The following is a 23,881-nucleotide window of genomic DNA, read 5'->3' on the forward strand; positions in this document are numbered from 1 at the left end:
CCCTTCAGTCACTCCAAACACAAGCCGGTGATCCTGACCTGGGTTCGTTCCTGGGAGAGGCTGCAACACCTGCCACCAGCCTCACCTGCTTCATTTTACATTTTATGCAGCGTTTATCATCATCTCCCCACAGCCGGGGAGGACACTTCCGCCTGTCCTGCACACGCTTCTGCAAAACTCTGCATCCGAACTGTTGACCCAGCAGCACCAGCAAAAGTAGCGCACATTTAATTAAAGTAAGAGCTCGGGAGTCATCAGAAAACTGCATTACTTTTATTGCAAGGCCACGTTTGTGACAAATGTCTGGGTGACAGATGATACTGCTGCAGGAAACGCGCACTCAATGGTCACTGAACGCAACTATGTAATTTATTTAAACTATATTCTCCACAAAGAGGTGAAGTGGGGCCGGTGCACGCTTCTAGTCATTTAGCTTTTTCTCCACATGCAGGTCCACACGCGCCTTGCTCAAGATCGACATCTAGCGCCCACACCGTGTTGTTTCCACGTGAGAATCCGCCTGATGTGACGCCTCAGGGGGGATCAATAGAATACTACAGCAGCAACGAAGCTCCTGACACAGCTCATTAAAGTCAACGCATCACTGCAGAGTCCAGACCTCTGACCGGACAGCTCCTCAGCAGCCACACTGACCCACTGCACTTTTTAAAACGCTTTCCCATTGATCACCTTATTTCTATCTGTCCAGCCAGCCTGCAGATAATTGCTTTGAGCCGCCAACTGAGGCCCAGATCGAGGAAATCAAACTCCTAAATACTGCAGCACTTAAGAATGAACCCAAACTTGAACGCACCCCGAGAAAAAAAAATAGTTATGAAAGAAACGTAGTGAAGAAGCCACATCAGCGATGCTTCATACACTGCCACCAGAAACCAACTAAAAGAAAAAAAGAAAGAAAACTACATATATAAGCTAAATTTTGATCTAAAACAGATCAGTCATGTTTATTTTAGAGAAAATATATCAGAGCCCGAATACATGCTTGGTAAAAGAAACAGATGGGTGGAGCGTATCCTTTACTTCAAAATTCCTTCCAACATCATGGCTGGCCACAGATCATCATGATCTAAAACTCCCGCTTCTTGTTTCAGCTCATCACCTCTCGTTTTATCCTCATAGTGAAAACGGTGCATGTGAAACAACGACATACGGTCACAGTAGGAGATTTACAGCTTACCTGCAGCTGTGATGCGTCCTGAATAAAGTTCATCCCGATGTTCTTTGTGCCTGTAAATGTGCTCCTGGAGGAAATGTGGGATGTTTGTTCTTTCTCTAAAACGAATATATATTTTTTTCTGGAAGATGCCGATGTGGAAACATGAGTAAAGTCCTCAGCATCCGCCTCACTGCAGGTGCCAACTTGAACTGAGTGTTTGCGCCGGAGTTCTGCTGCAGCTTCCCTCTACACCTCGCAGCCAAAGAGCAGCAGGGCCAGCAAGAGGAGTCACCCCCGCGTCACTGCGCATGTCGCCTGCACAGGCGCGATCACGCTGCTAGCTTTTCCTTAAACCTTTTTGACATAAATATATACCTATATTTTCAGTGTTTTTTTTTTTTTGTTTTTTATTTTATTTTTTGTTGTTTTATAAATATGTTAAAAAAGTCAAAAGTAAATCTGAGCATATATTTTTGTTTTTATTTTGTACATAACACTGTGTCAATAAAGTTGACTTGTATGTTAAATGCAAGTAAGTAAACCTTTATTTACATAGCACCTCTCAAGATATAAAATCACAAAATGCTTCACAAGAACCAACAACGTAAAAAACAAACAAAAAATTAAGTGGATGTAAGTCGATTTTAACATAATATTTTTAAATGGGTAGTGCACCCAAAATGTGTTTGTTGAGCTGTAAATAACACAGTATTACTTAATTGTGATTAAAACCAACTATACTGTCAATGAATAAAAAAAAAAAACATACACACACACACACACAATGGGATTTTGAGGGTAAAAAACGGCTCATAACACCCCCTACAGGGAAAAACCTGGTTTTGTTTTTCGTGATGTAGAGCCTTACAGGTGCTTCTCTACGTCATGAGAAGATTAAAAAAACCCACAGCTCCTCCCTCCAGATGCAGGTAGGCGGGGCCTCGCCTTGCAGGAATAGAAAACCACGCCCACCAACGCATATGAAGTAGAGATGGGATTTATGGCTCTTTGAAGGGAGCCGGATCTTGAGGAGCCGCTCCTTTCAAAGAGCCATTCAAAAGACTGGCTCGTTCACACAATATCTTACAAAATTTCACAATATATAAGAATGACAAACAATCAAAATATGTACCTATATAAAATCTACTATACAAGATTAAATAATTATAGGAAAAATATAGATAAAAAAAGGATAAACCTGAGCAGTCTGTGCAAATCCTAGTAAATGTTTTGGACAGAACTCACAGTCAGAAATTTGTATATAAAAAGAATGGCTCACAAATGAACGGCTCACAGCTGTGAATCGGTTCCCATCGTTCATTTTAAAGAGTCGTTCAAAAGAATCGATTCGTTCATGAACGTCACATCTCTAATATGAAGAGATGTGAGCTTATCTGGTGTAGATCTGCTAGTTTCAGACTTCTGTTCTTTCACAGAGTTTCTGATTAAATATTCCTGTAATGGGACAGATTTGTGCTTCTGAGAGTGTAAAAGTAAAACCGGACTTTATTCTTTACCTGCTGATCCTCATCTGGTGACAGACAGCAGCTCAAATCGTAGCAGCAGCTCTTCCTGCAGCTGCCACAACCTGCCGCGAGTCTCCACAGCTTTCCAGAGCTGCTGGAGCTGCTGACAGCAGCTAACAGCTAACAGCTCACACTGATACTTTCAGGACCACCTGGTTCAGGTGTAGCTGATGAGAGAATAGGGAGGGAAAGTCTTCCACCTCAAAGACGCTCTGTGTAGTTACACTTTAATTGACTTTTGAAAGCGACCACAGAGTCCACCGATCTTTAGTCCAAAGGAAGAGTTCCAGAAACTGGGGAACACTGAACAGAAAGCTCCTTCAGTTTTTAACTTTGTATGGGGGCAGCATCAGCAGGCCCTGGCCACAGGACCTCAGGGACCTGCCAGGGAGATATGGCTTCAAAAGCCCTTTTTTCCTCATAGGGGTTCTCTGTATTCAACTGACTTCAACATCCCGCTGTTAGTTTTAACTATTGCTGCTAAGTTGTATTTGATAAATGTGTTAATTTTGAGACGTGCTTTATTTATACTTGAACATATTTTATTTAGCTTCGCCAGCAGACAGCATAGATTTAGATTTAGCATAGATATCTACAATAATACCTCTATGCGTTTACTGTAGATATCCACGCTTGAACCAGCCTTTACGTCATGACGTCAGCACGTTCTCGCTCTCTCTGAAGCTCAGCGTCGCTGTTTACATGAGAATCTTCCCGCTTTGTGACCAAACAGCTGCAGTTTGCTTCGATGGGCTGTTACTGAGTGTTCGGGATGATTAAGACAGAGAAGATTCTGCATCTGAAGAGCAGCCGGGGTCGGAAGGTTCGGGTGGTTCGGGAGCATTATCTGAGGGAGCTGGTTCCGTGTTTCAGCTCTCTGTGTCAGGCGGACTGTGCTAACGGTACGTTAGCCAAACACACATGCAGCCCTTTAACTGCTAGAACCACGAACAGCTGGTAAAACTGAAGCTAATGACACGGACAAAGACACTCTGGACAGATATTAAACCAGATCTGATTAAACTTTCATCAGTTTCACGTGTCTGAGTTTGGAGGTAACTTTCATTCAGGATGGAGCTAAAGAGATTCACGAAGAGCTGGATGTGCAGCCAGATCAGTGGAACAAACTGGACCTAATGACAGCCTCAGACACTGATCAGTTAAGCTAAAAGAACTCAGGTTTGGGTCGAGTGAATATCTTTTGGGTAGTATTTATTTATTTATTCATACTTACAAACCCAGATATCAGGAGCAGAAAACTAATTCGTTTGAACTGTAGGTGAGAAGGAAATTGATGATCAGATCTATGATCTGGACCACATTCATTCAGAGCCTTGTACACCAGCAGCAACATTTTTAAATATTTATCTCACAGGAAGCAGAACAGGAACGTGAGAACCGGAGTGACGTCTTCCCTTTTCTGGTGTTTGTGGTTTTTCTGGAAGCGACTCTGGTAGACTTCAGAAAGAAGCCCAAAAAAGTTGATCAGTAATGACTCGCATTAGAAAAACCAGTTCAAAGGTGCTTTAGAAGTCGTTAAGTTTAGTAGAGACACAGACCGGTCAGAATACACCTGATCTTCTGTCTCACCTCCTTAAAACAAAGTGACTTAAAACAAACAGCAAGGAAATGACCGGCTGCCCTCCCCAACAGATGGAAAGCTTCTTCCGGGAGATTTGACCCACTACGTGGTTCCTGATGCAGAGGTGGTGGTCAAGTACCTGGAGATCCTGGAGTTCAGGGAGCTGCAGGGCGTCATCTTCACCCAGACCGCCTGCCAGGCTTTACACAGTAAAGGACGCAGGTATGCTCAACCGATGACGCCGTTCCAGTCTGATTCTGTTTCCTGGTTTTCTTTTTTATTTTGGTCTGATTTTCTCTCCAAGAAATGTATTTAACCACATGTAGGACCATTTTTCTGCAGCAACTAAAATGCTCCAGGTTTCTGTTCAGAGGTGTTTGTGTTAATAAAACCCTAATTACAGGAACAGTTTGTCCCTTTCTACACAGCTTATAGGTCACTAACTCTAGTCGACCTCTTTAGGGACATTATATATTGAAGAACTTTGGAATTCCAGTTTCAATTTTTCTGAAAGGTCAACAAGACATCTGAGAAAATTTACCACACAATTTGGGTCCTTAAGGACAAAAAAATCCTCTCCCAGTGACTACAATAAAAACATCACAAATGATTATTTTCACTCCAGTTTCAGTTAACGTCCGTCCTGCCAAACATGTTTTTAAAGTATTTTGAATAACTGATGTTACTGTTTTTATGGAGAGAAAAAACACATAAAAGTTATTTTCCATATAAAACATGTTGGAAAACTGGGTATTTATTTTCTATTAATTTATTTAGGTTTTTTAAGATAAGTATTTAAATATGCTAAAGATTTAATTAAAATGTTTTTGGGAGTTTGGGTGTTTTGATCTCTAAGGACCTGAACGGATTGTAAAGTTTCATCTGAAACTACAAAAAAAACAACCATGCATCAGAATCAACGTTGTTACTTATTTTTAGCAGATTTAAAGGCTGAGTTAATGTTTTGCTGCCTAACGTGTAAAGCTAATAACTAAATTTGTGCATTTATTTAATGAAAACAGCAGAATGTCAAAATGAGCGTTTAAGGGGTTAAAATGAATTGAATAATTAAATATTTGGATGTTTTCATAAGAACTGAAGTGGATTGAAATATCTGCACAAAAGTGGAAAATATATCAATCTGTAATGTTTTTCTGAAGAACGACCTGAAGCTGAAGCGACTCACGAATTCAGGATTTTTTTTTTGTCACTCTTTGCTTTTTGTCGAACATGAAACGGGATGAAATCAGCAAGACGTCAAGCAAAGTGTGAAGGACAACCAACGTGATGAATCAGCATCACCTGTAGCTGGTCCACCTTGATTTTTTTCTTTTTACTGAAATAAAGAAACATTAATTGTTGGAATTAACAACATATCACAAAGTAAAGAAAAATGTTAATCTTTAGGCTCAGTCAGGTTCCCTTTGAATTAATTCTGAAACAGCAACCTACCTGCACCAGTGAGGAAGAGTGAGCAGAGGTCATCCTCATTATATCCGAGCTCTGCTGACGAAGCTAAAGCAGAACCCGAGCTGGTGACTCCAGCTACCTTCTGACAAACCTGATGAATGCTGTAAATAAGGAGTCCCACATGACCTCTGTTCTCTCCAGGTTTCATAGATTTCTGCTGACACGGCCACTTTAAAATGTTGCATCATTAATGTGATGAAGCTTCACTTTTTATAAAGTCGGGACGTAGCTGGAGGAGTGTTTGCTGGCGCCACGGTGAGTCTGTAATTGGGCTCTTCTGTTAACTTCGACACACACACACCGAGCCCAAAGAACAAAGTGTGTTCACACAGCATTTGTGATAAACTCTCATCCACGAAAGTCTCTGAGGATCAAAGATGTTCTGAGGATATCCAGAAAATCCTCAAATAGTTCAAAAACAGTTTTGCAAAGAAAGATTGAAGGATTTCCATGTTTCCCCTCTACAGTCAGACGACCACTAAACCCTTCAATCAGTCTAAGCTGGACACGGTGATCTCTGATCCCTGACGGACCTGCATCCAGAACCATCATAACCAGCTGATAGAACCACACGAAGAAGGATTACCATGGAAACCATCATCAAGCTCTACAATACAGAGTTACATTCACAGACGTCACTTCAGACTTCACTGAGCAGAAAAGAAGCTGCATGTTAACCTGGACCTGGTCCACTTCTCTGGACTCGGAGGGTTCTGGGATGGACCATCACACACCTGAAACATGGACTGTGGTCAGACCAGTCAGTATCCCTGAGAGCAAAAGAAGCATCCAGACTGATTTCAGCAACAAGTCCAAAAGTCCAGTTCTGATGGTACGGGGTCGGATCAGGGTTCTGGTCGTACGGGGTCGGATCAGGGTTCTGGTCGTACGGGGTCGGATCAGGGTTCTGGTCGTACAGGGTCAGATCAGGGTTTCTAGACCACTTAATTTCCAGAGATGTCCATGCAGTTTTCAACAACATGATGAAGAACCACATTCTGCTACCTTCCATCATAATAGCTGAGGAAGAGGAGGGTTCTGGTTCTGGATGGGCCTGCCTGCAGTCCTGACCTGAAACAACCAGGACCCTGGTCTGTTGGACAGCTGAAGGCGTGTTTTTATTAGGAAGAATGGGACAAAATAACTTCATCAGTCGATATCCTCAACGCTGCAACGACTTGGGAGTGTTGGGGGAAGGAATGGGAACGTTGTTCAAGGTCTGAAATGTAAAAATGGTTGAATATTAAAAAAAATGTCATTGAGGCTGAAATGATAAATGTTCACTCTCTCGTGGAATTCTCTGTAATTTTAGTGTTTTGTCTTTTCTTTCTGCAGGTTCTACAACCGTCTTCGAAGTCTGGTCAAGGACCCGCGACACAACTGTGTCCTCTTTGCCAATGAATTCCAGGAATATTCGTACTGTCCTCGAGAGAAAGGCGAGAGCCAGGAAAAGTGGCAGACCAGGTCAGTCAAAGAAGTCCTTTATCAGAAAACCAGTCAGCTCTGATCCTGAATCCCCCCCCCCCCCCTCCCCAAAAAAACAAACGAACTCTGAATTAAAGAAATTAAAGCCAATTTTTTAAAAAAGAAAAACTGAAATCTGAGATGGACACAAGTGTTCCGACTCGGCTTGGTACTCGTAGAAGTGCAGTGAGGTTTTCTGTCCTGGATTTGGAGATTTTCTGCTCCTCTTCTCTGCAGCTCTTCCAAACCACCTCCAGATGTTGGTGGACGTCTCTCCAGAAATGTGTGGTTGTTCCTTAGCTTCTTCTGTGTTCTGACTGTTTGCTCAGGGTCGTTTTCATGTTGGAAGGTGAACCTTCAGCCCAGTCTGAGGTCCTGAGCACTCAGCACAAGGCGTTCATCCAAGATATGTCAGTCGCCCTGCAGCTGCCACCACTATGAGGCTGCCACCACCGTGCTTCACAATTGGGATGGCAGTCCTAACTAGGTCTGATTTCCTCTACACATACCGCTCAGAACTAAAACCAGAGTTTCATCTTGGTTTCATCAGACTGGAGAATGATTTGAGAGTCCTTCACTTCTTTCTTTTCCTCCAGACTATGCAGGTTTTTCATGAGTCTTGCATTGAGGAGAATCATTCTACTCTGCCATACAGTACAGATCAGTGGAGGGCTGCAGTGATTGTTGTCCTTCTGGAACTTTCTCCCATCTCCACAGAGGATCCCCCACCCTCCCAGAAAGAGTCCTGGTTGTCCCATCTGTCTTTCATTAAAGAGCTATGGAGACCTCTGAGCTCTGAAGTGCTGCAGAACTTGCCACAGTCCTGTTTCTGAGCTCTGAGCAGTTCCTCGTGTCTCCGGTTTTGCATTACAAATCCATCAGTTCTTGTTGTGGACCTGCCGCCGCCTCCTGCTGCTGAATCCTGGACAGAAATAAAAAACTTTTGATACTTAGGAACTTAATATGAAGTGAAAGCTGTTGCTGATTTCCATACACCACAAATGTGCTCCTCGGGGTCCTTCAGCAGGTTTTAGATTGAAGTTAAAAGCATAAACCCTGAAATTATTCCAGCTTTGCTTCAGCCTGTACATTAGACCAGTGGTACATAACCGTACGGCACTTTGGGCCTCCACGCTGGCTCACATGTCAGTCAGACATTTACAGGCACTTGTTTCGGGTGAAGGTGATATTTTCCTCTCCTTCACGTGTACGAGCTACAAAGAAAGCAGGTGGAGTTGAGAATAATGGCTTAGATGTGAAAGAAAACATAATAATTTTTTCAGTTTTCTCTATAAAGTGTACGTTGATGTCCTGTCAGGTTTGATGGAGGAAATCAGACTGATGCAGAAAACCTGGTTTCTTTCAGAGGGTATTTGTGAGAGTGGTTCAAGGAAATGTTTGAATTTTTTTCTTTTCTTTGAATGATCAGCCCGTCATTGCAGCTGAATCATGGATTTAAAATATTTGCATGTATAAAGGTTTCTGGTCCTCGTGAAAAGGAATAAAGCTCTGTAAAAATCTGGTTACCATGGTGATTTTAATATAACATTTTGTTTCCCCCATTGTTCATAATGCTATGGTTGACAGTGTGATGTTGTTTTTAATTTAGTTTTCCAGAGAATCCCTGAGGTGCAGTCTGCTCTCATGTAACAAGACAGAAACAAGCGTCGCAGCAGCATCTGAGTTTCAGGCAGATTTTTATGTAAACTGTTGAAGTTTGGAGCTTCTGCAAGTCATCTGCATACATGCACCTCCTTCAGGAAGTTGTAATTTAATCCCTCGTGTGTGTGTGTGTTTCCAGGTGTGTGTATTCTGCTGCAGTGTGGTACTACAACCACCTGGCAGGTATGATGAATGTAGTGATGATCACAGAGGATGATGATGCCGTGGCTCAGTACAGCAGCCTCAACTCTGGAGTGTTCGTCATCACCGTCCAGGTACGACACACACCTCGGCTCGGCTTTTATCTGAGTGTGTTCAGAGGTTCTGTCCCGGTGATTGTCCTGCAGAGTTTCAGCTTCAGCCTCATCAAGCTGAAACACATGAACTGTTTCAGTTCGAAGGTGTCATATCAACACCAAAAATATTATTTTTACCAGTAAACGCGACAGAAAATCAGTATGTGTGAATAAATCACAGTTCACACTTTGATTCACTTCCAAACTCACAAAAAAAAAATCTTGTCATTGTTTTTTAGGCCGTGACCCTGAAAATGTATGGGTGGTTTTTTAAGGTTCTGATGTTTGTATTTTTTTCTCTCTTATTTAAAAAGAACTGATGAAATTTGCAGCAGCAGCTTTATTGCACAGAAGCAGCACCGCGTTCAGAATATCCATCCCATACATAAACCTTTATATCTTCCTCGGTCTGTTAAAGCCAGCAGCTTTCAGTGATGCGGTCACATTAATATTAACATTTCTCAAACTGCTTTCAGACCGGAAAGTGACAGAAGGAATCACTGTGACAATATGTTAACTGAGCTATAATGTATTGGTCTGTAGACATGATCCATAACTCAGAAGATGGAAGCAGGTGGTGGAAACCTTCCTCAGAGGTTTTCTCCATATTAACATGACAGCATCACACGGTTGCTGCAGGTTTGTCGGCTGCATCCATGATGAGAATCTCCCGTTCCACCACATCCCAAAGCTGCTCTACTGGACTGAGATCTGGTGGCTGTGGAGGCCGTTGGAGTCCAGTGAACTCATCGTCATGTTCTAGAAAGCAGGTGGAGATGATCTGAGCTTTGTGACATGGTGCATTATCCTGCTGGAAGTAGCATCAGAAGATGCTCCACTGTGGTCATAAAGGGATGGACATGGTCAGCAACAATACTCAGGTAGGCTGTGCTGGTTAAACCAGGCCACGTTGGTACTAAGGGGCCCAAAGTGGACCAAGAAAATCTCCCCCCACCATGACACCAGCAGCAGCCTGAAGCGTTGATCCAAGGCAGGATGGATCCATGTTTTCATGATGTTTCCAGCAGATTCTGAGCCGAGCATCTGAACGTGGAGCTGAAATGGAGACTCATCAGACCAGCAATGTTTCTCCATCTTCTATTGTCCAGTGTTGGTGAGTGTGTGTGAACTGTAGCCTCAGTTTCCTGTTCTTAGCTGGCAGGAGGCACCCGGTGTGTCTTCTGCTGCTGGAGCCCATCTGCTTCCAGGTTGGACGTGTTGTGTGTTCAGAGATGCTGTTCTGCAGACCTTGGTTGGAACCAGTGCTGATTTGACTTCTTGTTGCCTTTCTATCATCCCCAACGGGTCTGACCATTCTCTGACCTCCTCAGACCATTCTCTGTAAACCCTAGAGATGGTTATGTGGGAAAATCCCAGTAGATCAGCAGCTCCTAACCCTTCTGAAATACTCAGACCAACAACCATTCAAAGCCACTTAAATCTCCTTACTTCGTCATTCTGATGCTCACTTTGAACTTCAGTAAGTCGTCTCCACCACGTCTACGCGACAAAATGCTGCCCTGTGATTGGCTGGTTAGATATTTGTGCTAAACAAGAAGTTGAACAGATGGACCTGATGATGTGGATGCTGACTGCAGAGTCGTGCACAGTCTTCTCATTAAATTTTTTCTTATACTATTTTCCAGGATTATTTGCAGAACTTCTGGCCGGAGCTGCAGGCAGCTCATGAGCTCTACAGCTCCATTTCTCAGGCGCTGCAAGAGAAGGAGAACGAGGATTCCCAGAAAGAGTTTACTGAACATCTGCCTGCTGAAGTCCTGGAGGCTGGCATCAAGTCCGGACGCTACATTCAGGTACAGCTCCGCAGGGTTTTCAAGGAGATGAAGGAATAAAAAACTACATAAGATGTATCTGAAAGAAACACTAGAGATCGTGTAAAGCTGCAAACTGCTTTTTAAAGCATTAAAAAATATTTTTTCAGTTTGAAAATCTTTGTGAATTATCCTTGTTTCCATCAGGGTACTCTGAATGTGAGCAAGCACCGAGCCCAGAATGAGGCTTTCATCATGAACGAGGGTTTGTCCAACAAGAACACAGGTGCAGGAAACCACAGTAACGTCACATTTTTCTGCTAAACAGGCAGCATGAGAAGAAGAATCCAGGGTTCCTTCATCTCAGATGTCCAGATTCATTTGCTTCTGTTGTCCCTGTCAGATCTGAGCGAGGGAGTGTTGGTGTACGGCAGTAAGAACAGGAACAGAGCCGTGCACGGCGACACGGTGGTGGTGGAGCTGCTGCCAAAGAGCGAGTGGAGAGGGAAGGCCACGGCACTGATCGAGGGACAGGACGAGAAGACCAGAGAGGACAGCGAGAGCAAACCCATGCCGACAGGTGGGGGCATCCAGACTGACTGATGGGTATAATTGGGTGTTATCTGCATAGAAGTGTTACTGGAAGTCATGAACAAACAACCAGAACCACAGAGATGGTTTTTATTGCAAAAGACACTTTTATATGAGCAGTTAAGGTAATGAGGACTAAGGAGTCTCCTAAAGGACAAAATACCTTCAAGAGCTTCTTTCTTAGGTTACATTCACAGCACAGATGGAACCACGTCACAACTCTTATTTTCTTTTTACTTTTTTGTAGTCCAACATTATGGATTGATGGTTTACATGAGAGAATTATTATTTACTGTGTCCTTGAACATTCATCTGATCACAGATCACGCCTACGTCATGTGGACCAATCAACTGCTCGACTTCCTCATGGAAGGAAAGGTCCCACTCTGATGAAGTAGTTTCATGAACTGTGATCAGTGGTAGTTCTTGCAGCTTGTACACAGCAAAATGAAGGGAAACAGTTTTAAATAGTTATGAGAGCTATAAAAAGACAGACATGTTTCTCTCTACATATCCTGATGTCTGACATTAAAACTCCCAGGTAATGTTGTTGGAATCCTGCAGAGGAACTGGAGGGACTATGTGGTGACTTTCCCCACCAGGGACAAGACCCAGTCCCAGACAAGGAATTCCCAACGCATCCTGGTGATACCCTGGGACCGTCGCATCCCCAAGATCCGCATCAGCACTCAGCAGGCAGACACTCTGCAGGTCTGAGTTCTGTTTGTCCAGTTGGGTCCGTTCTGGCTGCTTTACTGGATTTTATTTACCTTAAAATGAAAATATGATTGATGCACCATGTGTGAGATGTTCTTCATTCCAAGTGTGAAGACATGTCATTCTGACATGGATACGAGTAACCACCGAAACCGTCTCCGTCCCCCTCAGGACCACAGAGTGGTGGTGCGCATTGATTCGTGGGAGAGCAGCTCGCTCTATCCCAATGGACACAGCGTGCGGGTTCTGGGTCGGGCTGGAGAGCTGGAGACTGAGGTCCAGACCATCCTCATAGAGAACTGCATCCATGTGCCTCCATTCTCTGATGTGCAGGTCAGAAAGGGTTTTAAGCTGCAGTATTTTTCATCTTTACAAACTTACATCTAACCTAAACACGTTGATCCTCAGTTGAGAGAGATGCCGATAAATTCACCCGAGAGGCCGTGGAGGGTGGATCCAGCTCAGATGCAAGAGCGGCGAGACCTCAGAGGGACTCGCCTGGTCTTCAGCATTGACCCACAGGGCTGTGAGGACGTGGACGACACGCTGTCAGTCCGCAGCCTCGCCGACGGGAAGCTCCTGGAGCTTGGAGTCCACATCGCCGATGTCACTCACTTCATCACTGAGGGCTCGCTCACTGACTTGGAGGCGCGATCAAGGTGAGCAAGCAGAGGCATCCGACCACAGGTTTGTTAAAGTTTCCACACCCTAGGTTTGTTTCTGAGGCTTTCAGAGCGAGTAAAGCCACAAACATCACAGAGGCTTTATTTCTGAGTGCATACGTACATACATGGTGATGTCACTTCCTGTTATTTCCAAAACATTGTGTCTGTGTTAAACATGGCAGTGCTTGCAGTCTTAGCGTTAGCTGCTAATGCTAATGGTAATAAGCTGCTAAATAGTTTCCAGGTCAATTTTTTCAGTGGTTCCCAAACTTTCTCTGCCAGGCCCGTTTCAGCCATAATAAAGATTTTAGACGGAAGCGATGCAGCTTTTTGCGCATGTGCAGATGTAAAAAGACTAAATAAATCAGACATACGAGTTCTGTATGCATGAAGACATCAGGGTATTGTGTTCATCAGATGTCAGTTATCTGATAAAGGTTATCAGATTTAGCTGTTTACATGGTCACATGAATTATCTGAAATCGGGTAATGATCAGATTTTTCATGTGCGTGGAAAAAGAGCGGACCGTCTTACAGCACTGTCCTCGTCTCAACACATCAGTACTAATGTGAAGGCGGCCAGACGGCATCTGTACTTCCTCAAGCAACTTAAAGCTCCCACTCAAGGTGCTCAGGAACTTTTACACCTGCACCATTGAGAGCATCTTGTATGGGAGCTACCTGTATGGGAAACGAATAAGACTTCCTGGCCTTGAAAAGCATCATAACCCTCCTCTCCAACCTGAACAAATGTTGCAGGTTAAGGGTTAGGAAGATCCTCAAACAGCCTGGACACCCCGGACACTCCCTCCACCACTCAGTTGTAGCCTCTCAGGCTGTTAAATCAGCATCAAAGTCCTGCACAATATTTACACATTCTACATAAAGACTACACCACTTTGTTTTAGATTTCTATAGGTTTTTCTTGCAAGTGTTAATTTCTTGTTTTGTTGCAGTACAGAACATTTCTCTTTTCATTCTGACATGTTTATATTTGTATGTTTGTTTGTGTGGCACATAAAGCTTATCTCATATTTTTAAGAATATTTCAAGAATCAAAGGGCTGATGTGGAAAAATTAGGTCATGCATTATCTTCGACTGGATTATTTACAGGTCTGCTACAAAAATCAGAACAGAGCTTGAGTTCTCACCAAGATTAAAAAAAAAAAAAAAGATCAGATCACCCCAGTTCTGAAATTTTTCCACGGGTCCCACAAAGAATTGCTTCTAGATACAGCTGTCATTCTATAAAGAGTTAAACTAGTTAGGACTTTCCAGACCTTCTGGTCTCTTCTGACCCTCATCTGGTAAAACTTGGCTTTCTGTCCCCAAAGTTTGGACTAAACTTTTACTTTTATCAAATCTGTTCATATAAAGGTTAAAGAAAATCTTAAATGTTGAAGATATTTTGCCCATCTCTCCTACTGTCCCTGACTTATTAAAAACAAGGGAACAAATTAATCGTTGTGAATGTAGCTGCTACACAAAGTTAAAAAAGCCTCTAAATCAGCAGCTTTTCCTCTTCATCTCCTCAGAGCCACCACCTACTACCTGGCAGACCGCAGGTACGACATGTTACCTGCTGTCCTCAGTGCAGACCTCTGCTCGCTGCTGGGAGGAGTCGACAGGTGGGTGCAGGGGAAGCGACATTCATGAACACATTAAGACTCCTTGAGTAAAACATTTTTATTCACATTCAGGTACGCCATGAGTGTTATGTGGGAGCTGGATGCTCAGACCCTCGCCGTCAACAAGGTGTGGTACGGTCGGACTCTGATCCGCTCCTCCTACCAGCTCCACTACGAGCTGGCCCAGGCGCTCCTGAACGGAGAGGATGCCGAGGTCCCAGAGCTGGCCCGGCTGGGCTCAGAACAGAGGGACAGGAAGCTGGCTGAGCTCATCCAGGCGCTGGAGATGCTGACACGTGTCGCCCGACACCTGCGAGCGCAGAGGGACCGAGGAGGAGCGCTGGAGCTGGAGGGGGTGGAGGTATGTCTGGGTTCTACTTCGTATTTTCCCTGAAATACTTTCAGGATGCAGAAATGGTGAGTTTTGCCGGCATTTTTATCCCCTCCAGGAGGTTTACAATCCAGCCACTAAACGTAGTTTTATTCAGAGACTCTATCTGGTAAATCCACAATGATCCATGATAACAGCATTATTTACCACATTTCATCATAAAAACATCACCATCACTACTATGTTGCTAAGAGACCTCTATTTAGACCTGGACATGATGATGAAGCCACTTCCTGTCAGACTTTCCACCAATCAGAGAGCTTAGATTGACGGTAACGTCCAATCAGGAGCAGCCAAAGATCAACCAGTGAGCAGAAAGTTCTATGTGTGTGTGAAAAGAAGAAAAATAATGCTCCTCTATGGCTGGAATAAAGCACGACATTTAGTTGCTGGATTTTAAACCTCCTGAATGGGATAGAAATGCCTGGAAAACTTCTGTAGATCACCTAAAGGGTAAAATATCCATCACAATCTACACCACAGTTACAAACTACCTTTCATGAGAAACTGCAATAGTTCTCGTGGGCGCCTGAGATTTGAGTTGTAAGGGTGAAAGGAGTGTTATCAGAAGACTTTTGTGCCATATTATGAATGGCACAAAAGTCTATCAGTATAAAACTGAATGAATTAATGAATTAAATCATGCGGGAACATTCATGTTCCTCCAATAACAAAATAAAAACTAATGACTTCTAGGTTCCGTCCACTGTTTGCGGTGCTGAAGTGAAAGTGTCTTAGTTTAGTGTTTTTGTTCCACTCTAAGGTTCGTGCCCAGCTGGACGAGGACAGGAACATCACAGCCCTTGTCCCCCGGCAGCCCCTGGAGGTCCATGAGACCGTGGCAGAGTGCATGATCTACGCCAACCACTGGGTGGCGCGCAAAATCCAGGAAGCCTTCCCTTATCAGGCACTGCTACGGCGCCACCCTCCACCACGGCTGGAGCTGTTCAGCCAGCTGGTGGATACGGCCAAGGCCCGCGGGTTCCCCATCGACACCAGGTGTGGAGGCGGTTAGTGTTGGTTCTTCAGCCGGAGGCTGCAGCTCATCTCTGATCGCCTGACTCTGCTCCTGCAGGACCAACAAAGCCTTGGCTGACTCTCTGGACCGAGCCGTGGACCAGCAGGACCCGCTGGTGAACAGGCTGCTCAGAATGATGGCCACCCAAGCCATGTCCCAGGCTGTGTACTTCTCCACTGGTGCAGAGCCCGTGGACCAGTTCTACCATTACGGTAATCTCCATTCCCCGAGTTTTTATTTTGGCGAGGATGAGGGATAAAATGTTCTGCTGTTCTGGTTCAGGTCTGGCTCTGGACTGCTACACCCACTTCACCTCCCCCATCCGTCGCTATGCCGACATGGTGGTCCACCGCCTCCTCACCGCAGCCCTGCAGGTGGAGCGGGGCTCGAGTCCTGATAGGCCACTGGCCAGTAACAGGGAAGTGGAGGAAATGGCCCAGCACATCAACAACAAGAACAGGGTCAGAACTAAGAAGTGTTTGTCTAGGAGCACTTCCTGCATTCACCGGCTCTTATCCGAAGTGCTCTTTGGGTTTTTAAATTACAGACCACTAAATATCCTGAATGAGAAGCTATTTTTACAGGTTTTTTGTTTTGTAAATAGTTATTTTTGTGGGTATTTGGTAGTTTAGATAAGAGCATCCTGACATTTTATATTATGCCATCTTCTGGTGTATTTAGGTGTCCATGTTTGTAGTTTTTTTTTTCTTTTGGGAGGAGTACTGTTGCTGGAATTTCCTTTACAGGTGAAGAATTCCACTATAAAATCACCTGGAACTCATAAACTCTGTTTGACCCCCTGATAAAGGCCAATAGGCTGAAACGTGGTGGTGTTTTTAAAAGTTACAACTATGCTGTAGGAAAAAAAAGGCATTTTAGTTACTTTAAGAGTGTTTTTTGTGAGATCTCAGGTCTGTGTCTTGGTTCTGTGACACGAGGTCCTTCCTGGATGGAATAAACCTCTCTCTGTGACGGTTCCAGGCGGCCCAACGAGCCCAGAATATGTCCACTGCATTGTTTCAGTGTCTCTACTTCAAAGAAAGAGATCCTCAGACCGACCCGCGCTGCGTGGCCGACGCCATCATCTACTCCATCAGAGACAACGGCGTGTTGGTGTTTGTCTCAGAGTAAGGAACTGATCCAGGGTCCCGGTAGTCTTTTAGATCCTGCAGTCTTCCTCCATGTTTGGTGGAGCTCTGCAGATAATTCCCAACATTTACTGTAAATATTTAAATATATAACTATCTGCTGGTTGTGGGTGTGTGTGTGTGAATGTGGATCCACTGAACAGAAAACAGCCTTGAGTCTGACCACAGCTGTTTTAATGTCTCCAGGTACGGGGTGAAGGGCCCGGTGTATGTGAAGAACAAAGAGGGCCAGGTGGTATCGGTGGAGCCCGACGGCAGCTGTGAGTGGCAGAGCGGCTCCGTGCGACGATACCCGGACCACATTACAACCACCTCCAGCTACGGGACCTCCACTTTCAGGCTGTTCGACCACATCACCGTGAGTGAAATTGACACCAGGTTCTGTTCGGATGTTCGGTCCATAAAACCCAGAGCTCTGTTCTTCCCTTTCAGGTTCGTATTTCTGTCCAGTTCACGGCTTGTCACGCTGCCACTCTGAACATGGGGGTCATCAGCAACAAGCCGCACCGCAGCGCAGAAACTCGGCAGCCTCCCTCCCAGGCCCGCAGCCAGCTGGTCCAGGAGGTGGTCCGGCTGGCTGAGGAGGCCCAAGAGAAGGCGGCCCAGAGACCCAAACTCTCCAGAGAGGAGAGGGAGTTCCGCCAGAGCAGAACTCCAAATCTGTATTCTCTGCTGGAGGAGGTCCGAGAGCTGGCCCTGATGGATCTGGAAACGGTCTCACAGATCTGCATGACCACAGCGTAGACTTCAGAGTCCACCCAGAGAACTGGAAACGCAAGGCTGCCGGGTTTGCTGTGTCGTGGGTTTCCTATTTCAGACTCGGTAAAAATGTTCATGGAGCTGGTCCAAAGATGAGGAGGAAAACTCCGGAGATGATGTTCGGTGCGTCCGCTCATTGTCTCCTGATTGATGGAAAAACTCTGCAGTCAAACGGCTTCTGTGAACTTTCATTTCCTGCGGCGACATTATAACAGAGCTTCCCAAACTTCTGACATCACAACTGAAAACTGGCTGAAATATGATGACGTTCAACACGAAGCACAGAGTTTCACGAGCTTTCCTGACTGAGGACATTCTTCAGGTATAAAACCAACTTTAAGGTGGTAGGATAAAAAAAAAACTTTTATTATAGCTTGATGATTTTACATAATAAAAATGAAAAACTTGCACAAAAAGATCTGTTTGCTGTTTTTTAAAAAGCTCCAGAACTGGAAGAACCGATCGGGTCTACTGACTAAATTAAATGAAAACAAAAAACACAAATTCTTCAGTTTCCAGCTCATTTAAACATGATAAAATGTTTGGATAAAACAGTAATTTTTTTTTTAAAGAAAGTGTTTTCAGATGTTTCACAACCACTTAAAATTATCAGTGAAATAAAGAACAAACAAGCTGCTGCACCACTGCTGGTAACTTCACTCTAAAATACAAGTCAAACCTGAAGAGAAAATGTGGACCGTTTCCTGGAGCTCATCCTCTCCACAAACCCGTAGCCATGGCGACAGTAAAACTTTCTCTTTACAGTTTGTAGATGTGATGCTGGTTTCCTTTTCACCACAGTTTGTCCTGCAGGTGTTAATCTTCTTTCTCGCAGCCATTACAGAGTTCATGCTCAGGACTTGCGCTGCTCTCCCCCTCACCCTGAGTGGGCTCGGGCTCAGACTCAGTGGGTGGGGACTCAGACTCAGTGGGTGGGGGCTGGCTAGGGTTCTGCACACTGCTGATGGATGGGTCCTGGTCCAAGTCTTCCACCTTCTCATCCTCCACTGTGGCGTTGAGGACATTTTCAGAAGAAACAGATGTGGGTTCATTTCCCTCTGATATGTCGATGGTCTGGGAATCTGAGGGATGTAAAAGGAAAGAAAACAGATTAATTCACAGATTTAACACTAAAATGGTAAAGATAAATACAACAAAGACCTGGATCCTGCTTTACCCCCCTAATTAAAAAGTTATATTCTGAAAAGCATCAAACACCTCATTAACATCCTGTTCATTTCCTTTTTGTTCTCCTTTTAGGAATTTGTTCAGTTTTCAGAGATGAAACTAAAGACGTGGGAACAAATGAGAGAAATTTGACTTAAACTCAAGTGCTGGTACATTAGCTGCCTTGACAACATCAACACACCCACAACAAAATAAACCACTGCAGTCAACCATCAGCCACACGCCAGAAATCAGAAATATATTTTACAATACCCACTTGGGATAAAAGTTAGAACATCAGAATAAAAAAAAGAATGAAATAAGATGCTGTTGCATGACCCATGTCCCACAGCCCCGAAAGAGATACAGTATTGCACAATTCATGTGGCCATAAAAGATGTTATTTAAAATTGATAGAAACTGGGACAAATTAATAAAAAAAAAAAACACTGTTCAGGCTGCATTTGGGAACCTAATACCTTCTACTCATTCAGGATAAAGTATGTGTGATGGGTCTGACAAATCTCAAAGTACTAGAAAGTAAGGGATTTTTATGATGAAGTAATTCCACGATTAATTGTTTAATCAAGTAACTGTGCCATTCCTAAACTGCTGCCTCTCACCTGTTTGCTGCTGCTGCCGTGCCAGCCTCCTCTCCAGAGCCCGCTGTCTGTTCAGCTCCATGCGTCTGCGCTGCTCCTCCGTCAGGGCGGAGAGCGCCGGGGGGGAGTGGACCGGGCCAGAGAGGACTGGGGTGGAGTGGACCGGGGAGGTGGGCGCCGGGGTGGAGTGGACCGGCTCTTGGGGGTCATAAATGGTGCTCACTCTGCTGAATGGATCAGGATCCCCAAATACTTGCATTTCAAGTGGCACTTCTTCTTCTCCTGAACCCAAAATTTTCACATCGCTCTGAATATCGACTGCAGCCAGATTACAGTTACACGTAAATAACACGCTTTCATGTCTTACCGTCTTTATCCATAAAGTCTTCGTGTGTCAGCGGCATGTCCAGCCGGATCCGTTTGAGACAAGTCTGCACAGAAGACAACTATCAGAAAGAAGCAGCAAGGAGTTACTGAAGATTTCATGGAAACACTTCAGCGGCTTCGTCTCACCTGCACTTCCTTTTTGCTGCCGAGCTTTTCCACCTTATCAATGAAATCCTCAAACTGTAGTTTGGGGTACAACCTGTGGGCCCAGTTCTCCATCTTCTGCATGAGCAGCCGCAGGTCTTCGGCCTGACCGGATCAACAGAAACATCATTTTTACACATCGACCATTGATTCTGGGCCTCAAACACCACCAAGAGGGGCTGCTCTGGGTCCAATAAGTTATGAACTGATTATACAAGAGATACTACTGTTATTCCTGAGAAGCTCAACAGAAATACAGCTTTCCACCACTTGGTGGCACTAATTCATCAGCCCGTTTTTTTTTTATTAAACTCCAATAAGCAGAAGACGACGTTCAGCTCGCCGCTAGCAAGTAGAGAAACTTAAGACGTTTTCTAAACAAAAAGATTAATCTTTTGCGCCCTGCGACTCTTAAAAATTCTAACTTTATGAAATGAAGTTTATTTTAATGATTTTATTTCAACAAATAAAAATTTTATTTGATTTAAATATTTCATTTGAACTGATTTTTTTTTATTTTGAATGTATATTTTATTATAGCATCAATTTATTTTTTAATTTTCTATTTTTTTCTGATTTTAAAAGCCCCAGTTTTTTAGTTTTTTGTTGCATGAAAATCTATTTAATAATAATTTGGATTTTTTTGTTAATGAACCAGCTTTGAGTTTCTAAATTTGTTCTTGCAGCAACTTCATTTTATTCCATGAATTGTTAGCCCATCCGGCATCTCGATGTCTGTGAGGATTCACGTACACGTAACAAATAAATGTCGTTGTGATGATCCAAACTGGAAGCGGATTTGATTCAGTTACTGAATAAAAGTTAAACTGATACAGTATTAATATGCAAGCCGACCCTGGGCCATTTTACACTGGAAAAATTAGGCCCGAATGTCAGAAAGGTTAAGAGCCTCTGATGTAGTCTGTCATCCCACTGATCTTTTAGCAGCTCTTACCTCATGTCCCTTTCCTTTGAAACGGACGCTATCAAACAGAGTACGCAGAGCTGGAAGTCCTCTTTCTGAAATCAACCTGAAGAAAAACAGCAAGATTTTTACTTACTTTTTATAATTAGGTATTTATAATTCTTTATTTTTAATGAAATGTAAAAAAACTGGGCAACTTTTTGGTTAAACAGAATGGAAGGAACAAAAATTGAGCCGTTGGGATTCTTTAAGGCTTAAATTTAAAGAAATCTGCAACCTGTATACCCATTTAAGTTAAATAATCTCATTCTAATATTATGTAAAGAATTTTAATAAAAGGAAAAAAAAACTATCTATACAAAAGGTATCATTAAGTAAGGAATCATTGCATGATGTAAAATGTCTGAGGCACCTCTGAGAGTCGAGTTTAGGTTGTGGCCTCTTCACTGATTTCCTCTTAGCAGCAGGAACGTCAGCCAGCCTGGACACCTCTCCTTCCTCCCCTGCAAACACAACACATGACAACAACATGGGTGGAATTTACAAATAAACGCTATAAATTTTAGTCTTTTTAATGCAGAATATTTTCTTGGCTGATGAATTTTGACTACAGTCTCTCACCTTGTGCAAAAAGGCCTCCATCTTCCTGATGTCCTCCCTGGCCTGGGGAATAGGGTGGAGGAAGGGGAGGGAAGGCTTCCTCTTCTAAGTCATCGTACTCAGGTGTACCACTCAGGTTGTTTTCCTCTGGGTCGAGCATGGCATCAAACTTCTGGGTGAGAAATAACAACTGCTTCACAAGTCTTTGACAGTGTTGGTGTTTTCACTAACTGCTTAATAATCAGCCTAATGTATATAAAACTTGTGTATCACCAGGATGTCTGACAGCTTTATACTATTAGCTTCTGTGGAGTAGTTTGAAACTTTGAAATAATACATACTGGTATTTATTCAAATAAAGAAGTAGTGGTTTAGCACACTAATGGCCTGGAGTAATTTTATTCTCCTTTTGATAAATATATAGTAAGCTTATAGAGCTTTATCTACCTTACTCAGTTTGGCCTGTATACCTGAATACTGAGGCACTATAATCACTAGCGAGCTGAAATTCAATACTAACTGTGAATTGCTGGCAGCAGCAACGTTTTTAACTGAGAAAGCTTGCAAAGTTTCACATCGACAATACTTTGTTTTATCATCATCAGCTGCTGGTTGGAAACTTGAGTGGTAAAATAAAAACTTCCTCCTCAAAACAGGATGGATAATCCATTTCATGAAGTGTTATATCGCACGGAGAAACAGCATGTTTGTAACGGTACTAACTCGCTGTCTGCACCTTTAGCGGGCAGCAACAACACTGACTGTACTTACCGCAGAAGAAGAATTAACCGGACGGCGGCAAAATGCAAACCGAGGCGCTTTCAAAATTATGTCGCTAACGAAAAACGTTTAATTTCAGCTAGTTTTTTTTTTTTTTTTTTTTTTTTTGTAATTTACTGCCTTCTAAAAAGACCATAAGCAGGAGATGAAGTAAATGTTTGACAAGACGACATTAATGTATTTTTCCGACTCAATGTTAACAATAAAGTGTAGTCGTTTAGCTGTTAACACCGCCATGCTAGCTACAAGCAGCCGATATATTCAGGTTAAATTAGAGTAACATTTAAGTAAACAGCTGTCAGAAAAACACTTTAAAAGTAAGACAAGTTAAGCTCATACGACAGTCTATTTTAACGCATTATTGTTCATATATAGTTAACCTTTTTTACATACCTGTTGAGCTGGTCGATAAGATTTTCAGGAGGAAGATCGTAACAACAACTTCCGGTTGCCTGCCGCATTTGGTTTTCTTTTCAAAAAACTTTATTAGACTATACACATAGTACAAAATAAACAATTAGTGACAGGTGAAGTTCACATGTCAGTGTCTACCAATTCTCTGCACCTCTATCAAGGTGAAATAGATAAAAACATTAATAAACACATTTAAATGTGAATGTTAAAATTACACTTAGAAAATGTTTTATAAAATAAAATCTACACCTTAATAAAATAAATAAATGTTCCGGCATTAACTATGAATAAAGTTTAACGCTGGTCAATATTCTCAAACATTATTGTGGCCTTTTTTCTTTGTTTTATAGAAATTCTTCAGTCATACACATTATTTAATGCAAATCTCATATACATGTTCATTTGTTAATGTTGGTGTTTACGTTTTAATTGAAACTATGAAATTCCATTTTAATCACTACTGAATATTAAATACTTGGAATAACTGAAAACACACATAAAATAAATTAATAAGGCTGTTAAATTCAAGTCAATTCAGCTTAATTTCTTTAGCAACAATTCACATCGGTCATCACAAGGCACTTTACAGACATGATCTGCTCAAGCTAATTCATTGTGATCCAATTTAAACAAATCCACATTCGTCCCATTCATCAGTACATGGACCTCAAGTAAATAAACTATTAGTTTGATATTTTAATTATGACGTACCTTTTTCCTAAACATCTTCATCTTTCTGTCATTTGTTAACATGTCAGATGTGATTTACATTGTTGTGGAAGGTAATGCTATTTTTTTTTAAAAAATCAGTCACCATGTAAGTCTTAAAAATTAATTTATTAATGCTCCAAGTTTACAACACTTTGCTGTATCTCCAGCTACTTTAACCACTTTACAATCTTGCTGACAATAAATGAGCTTTTATCTGCAGTTAGTTTGAGTCACAGGTGAAACTTAAACCTATTCCAAAAACCAGTCTCTTGAAAAATAAATAA

General features: G+C 42.8%; 2 protein-coding genes across 5 annotated transcripts; one reads left to right on the forward strand and one right to left on the reverse strand.

Moving 5' to 3' along the window:
• Window positions 1-2,859: 2,859 nt before the first annotated feature.
• On the forward strand, window positions 2,860-18,189 carry dis3l (DIS3 like exosome 3'-5' exoribonuclease). 3 transcript variants are annotated; one of them, XM_041987675.1, is made up of 18 exons: window positions 2,860-3,605; window positions 4,357-4,507; window positions 7,091-7,219; window positions 9,021-9,156; window positions 10,824-10,991; window positions 11,157-11,250; window positions 11,353-11,529; window positions 12,082-12,251; window positions 12,429-12,590; window positions 12,666-12,916; window positions 14,459-14,551; window positions 14,624-14,912; window positions 15,706-15,941; window positions 16,018-16,172; window positions 16,243-16,421; window positions 16,942-17,087; window positions 17,295-17,466; window positions 17,541-18,189. In XM_041987675.1, exons 1-18 carry the CDS (start codon window positions 3,476-3,478, stop codon window positions 17,850-17,852), a joined length of 3,150 nt encoding a protein of 1,049 aa, XP_041843609.1. In that variant the 5' UTR covers window positions 2,860-3,475; the 3' UTR covers window positions 17,853-18,189. The 3 variants fall into 3 exon arrangements, with proteins under 3 accessions (XP_041843609.1, XP_041843619.1, XP_041843629.1); XM_041987685.1 differs by having other exon boundaries at window positions 2,861-3,605; window positions 11,157-11,235; XM_041987695.1 differs by lacking the exon at window positions 4,357-4,507 and having other exon boundaries at window positions 3,521-3,605.
• Window positions 18,190-18,359: 170 nt separating this feature from the next.
• Window positions 18,360-22,954, reverse strand: tipin (timeless interacting protein). Of its 2 annotated transcripts, none has more exons than XM_041987715.1 (8): window positions 22,866-22,954; window positions 21,714-21,861; window positions 21,505-21,595; window positions 21,123-21,198; window positions 20,150-20,272; window positions 20,004-20,067; window positions 19,658-19,918; window positions 18,360-18,949 (listed from the first exon to the last, which is right to left on the reverse strand). In XM_041987715.1, exons 2-8 carry the CDS (start codon window positions 21,850-21,852, stop codon window positions 18,684-18,686), a joined length of 1,020 nt encoding a protein of 339 aa, XP_041843649.1. In that variant the 5' UTR covers window positions 21,853-21,861; window positions 22,866-22,954; the 3' UTR covers window positions 18,360-18,683. The 2 variants fall into 2 exon arrangements, with proteins under 2 accessions (XP_041843649.1, XP_041843641.1); XM_041987707.1 differs by having other exon boundaries at window positions 21,714-21,864; window positions 22,866-22,949.
• Window positions 22,955-23,881: the final 927 nt, after the last annotated feature.

The sequence above is a fragment of the Melanotaenia boesemani genome, chromosome 1 (genome assembly GCF_017639745.1).
Source record: "Melanotaenia boesemani isolate fMelBoe1 chromosome 1, fMelBoe1.pri, whole genome shotgun sequence".
Taxonomy (NCBI): domain Eukaryota; kingdom Metazoa; phylum Chordata; class Actinopteri; order Atheriniformes; family Melanotaeniidae; genus Melanotaenia; species Melanotaenia boesemani.

Bases quoted from the DNA above. Each gene is read 5' to 3' on its own strand.
- dis3l (XM_041987675.1), top strand. From the start codon at position 3,476: ATGATTAAGACAGAGAAGATTCTGCATCTGAAGAGCAGCCGGGGTCGG. The intron at 14,913-15,705 runs GTATGTCTGGGT...TTCCACTCTAAG, and splicing joins TGGAGCTGGAGGGGGTGGAG to GTTCGTGCCCAGCTGGACGA. The intron at 15,942-16,017 runs GTGTGGAGGCGG...CTGCTCCTGCAG, and splicing joins GGGTTCCCCATCGACACCAG to GACCAACAAAGCCTTGGCTG.
- tipin (XM_041987715.1), bottom strand. From the start codon at position 21,852: ATGCTCGACCCAGAGGAAAACAACCTGAGTGGTACACCTGAGTACGAT. The intron at 20,273-21,122 runs GTAAGAGCTGCT...TGATCCGGTCAG, and splicing joins TCAAAGGAAAGGGACATGAG to GCCGAAGACCTGCGGCTGCT. The intron at 20,068-20,149 runs GTGAGACGAAGC...TCTTCTGTGCAG, and splicing joins GCAGCAAAAAGGAAGTGCAG to ACTTGTCTCAAACGGATCCG.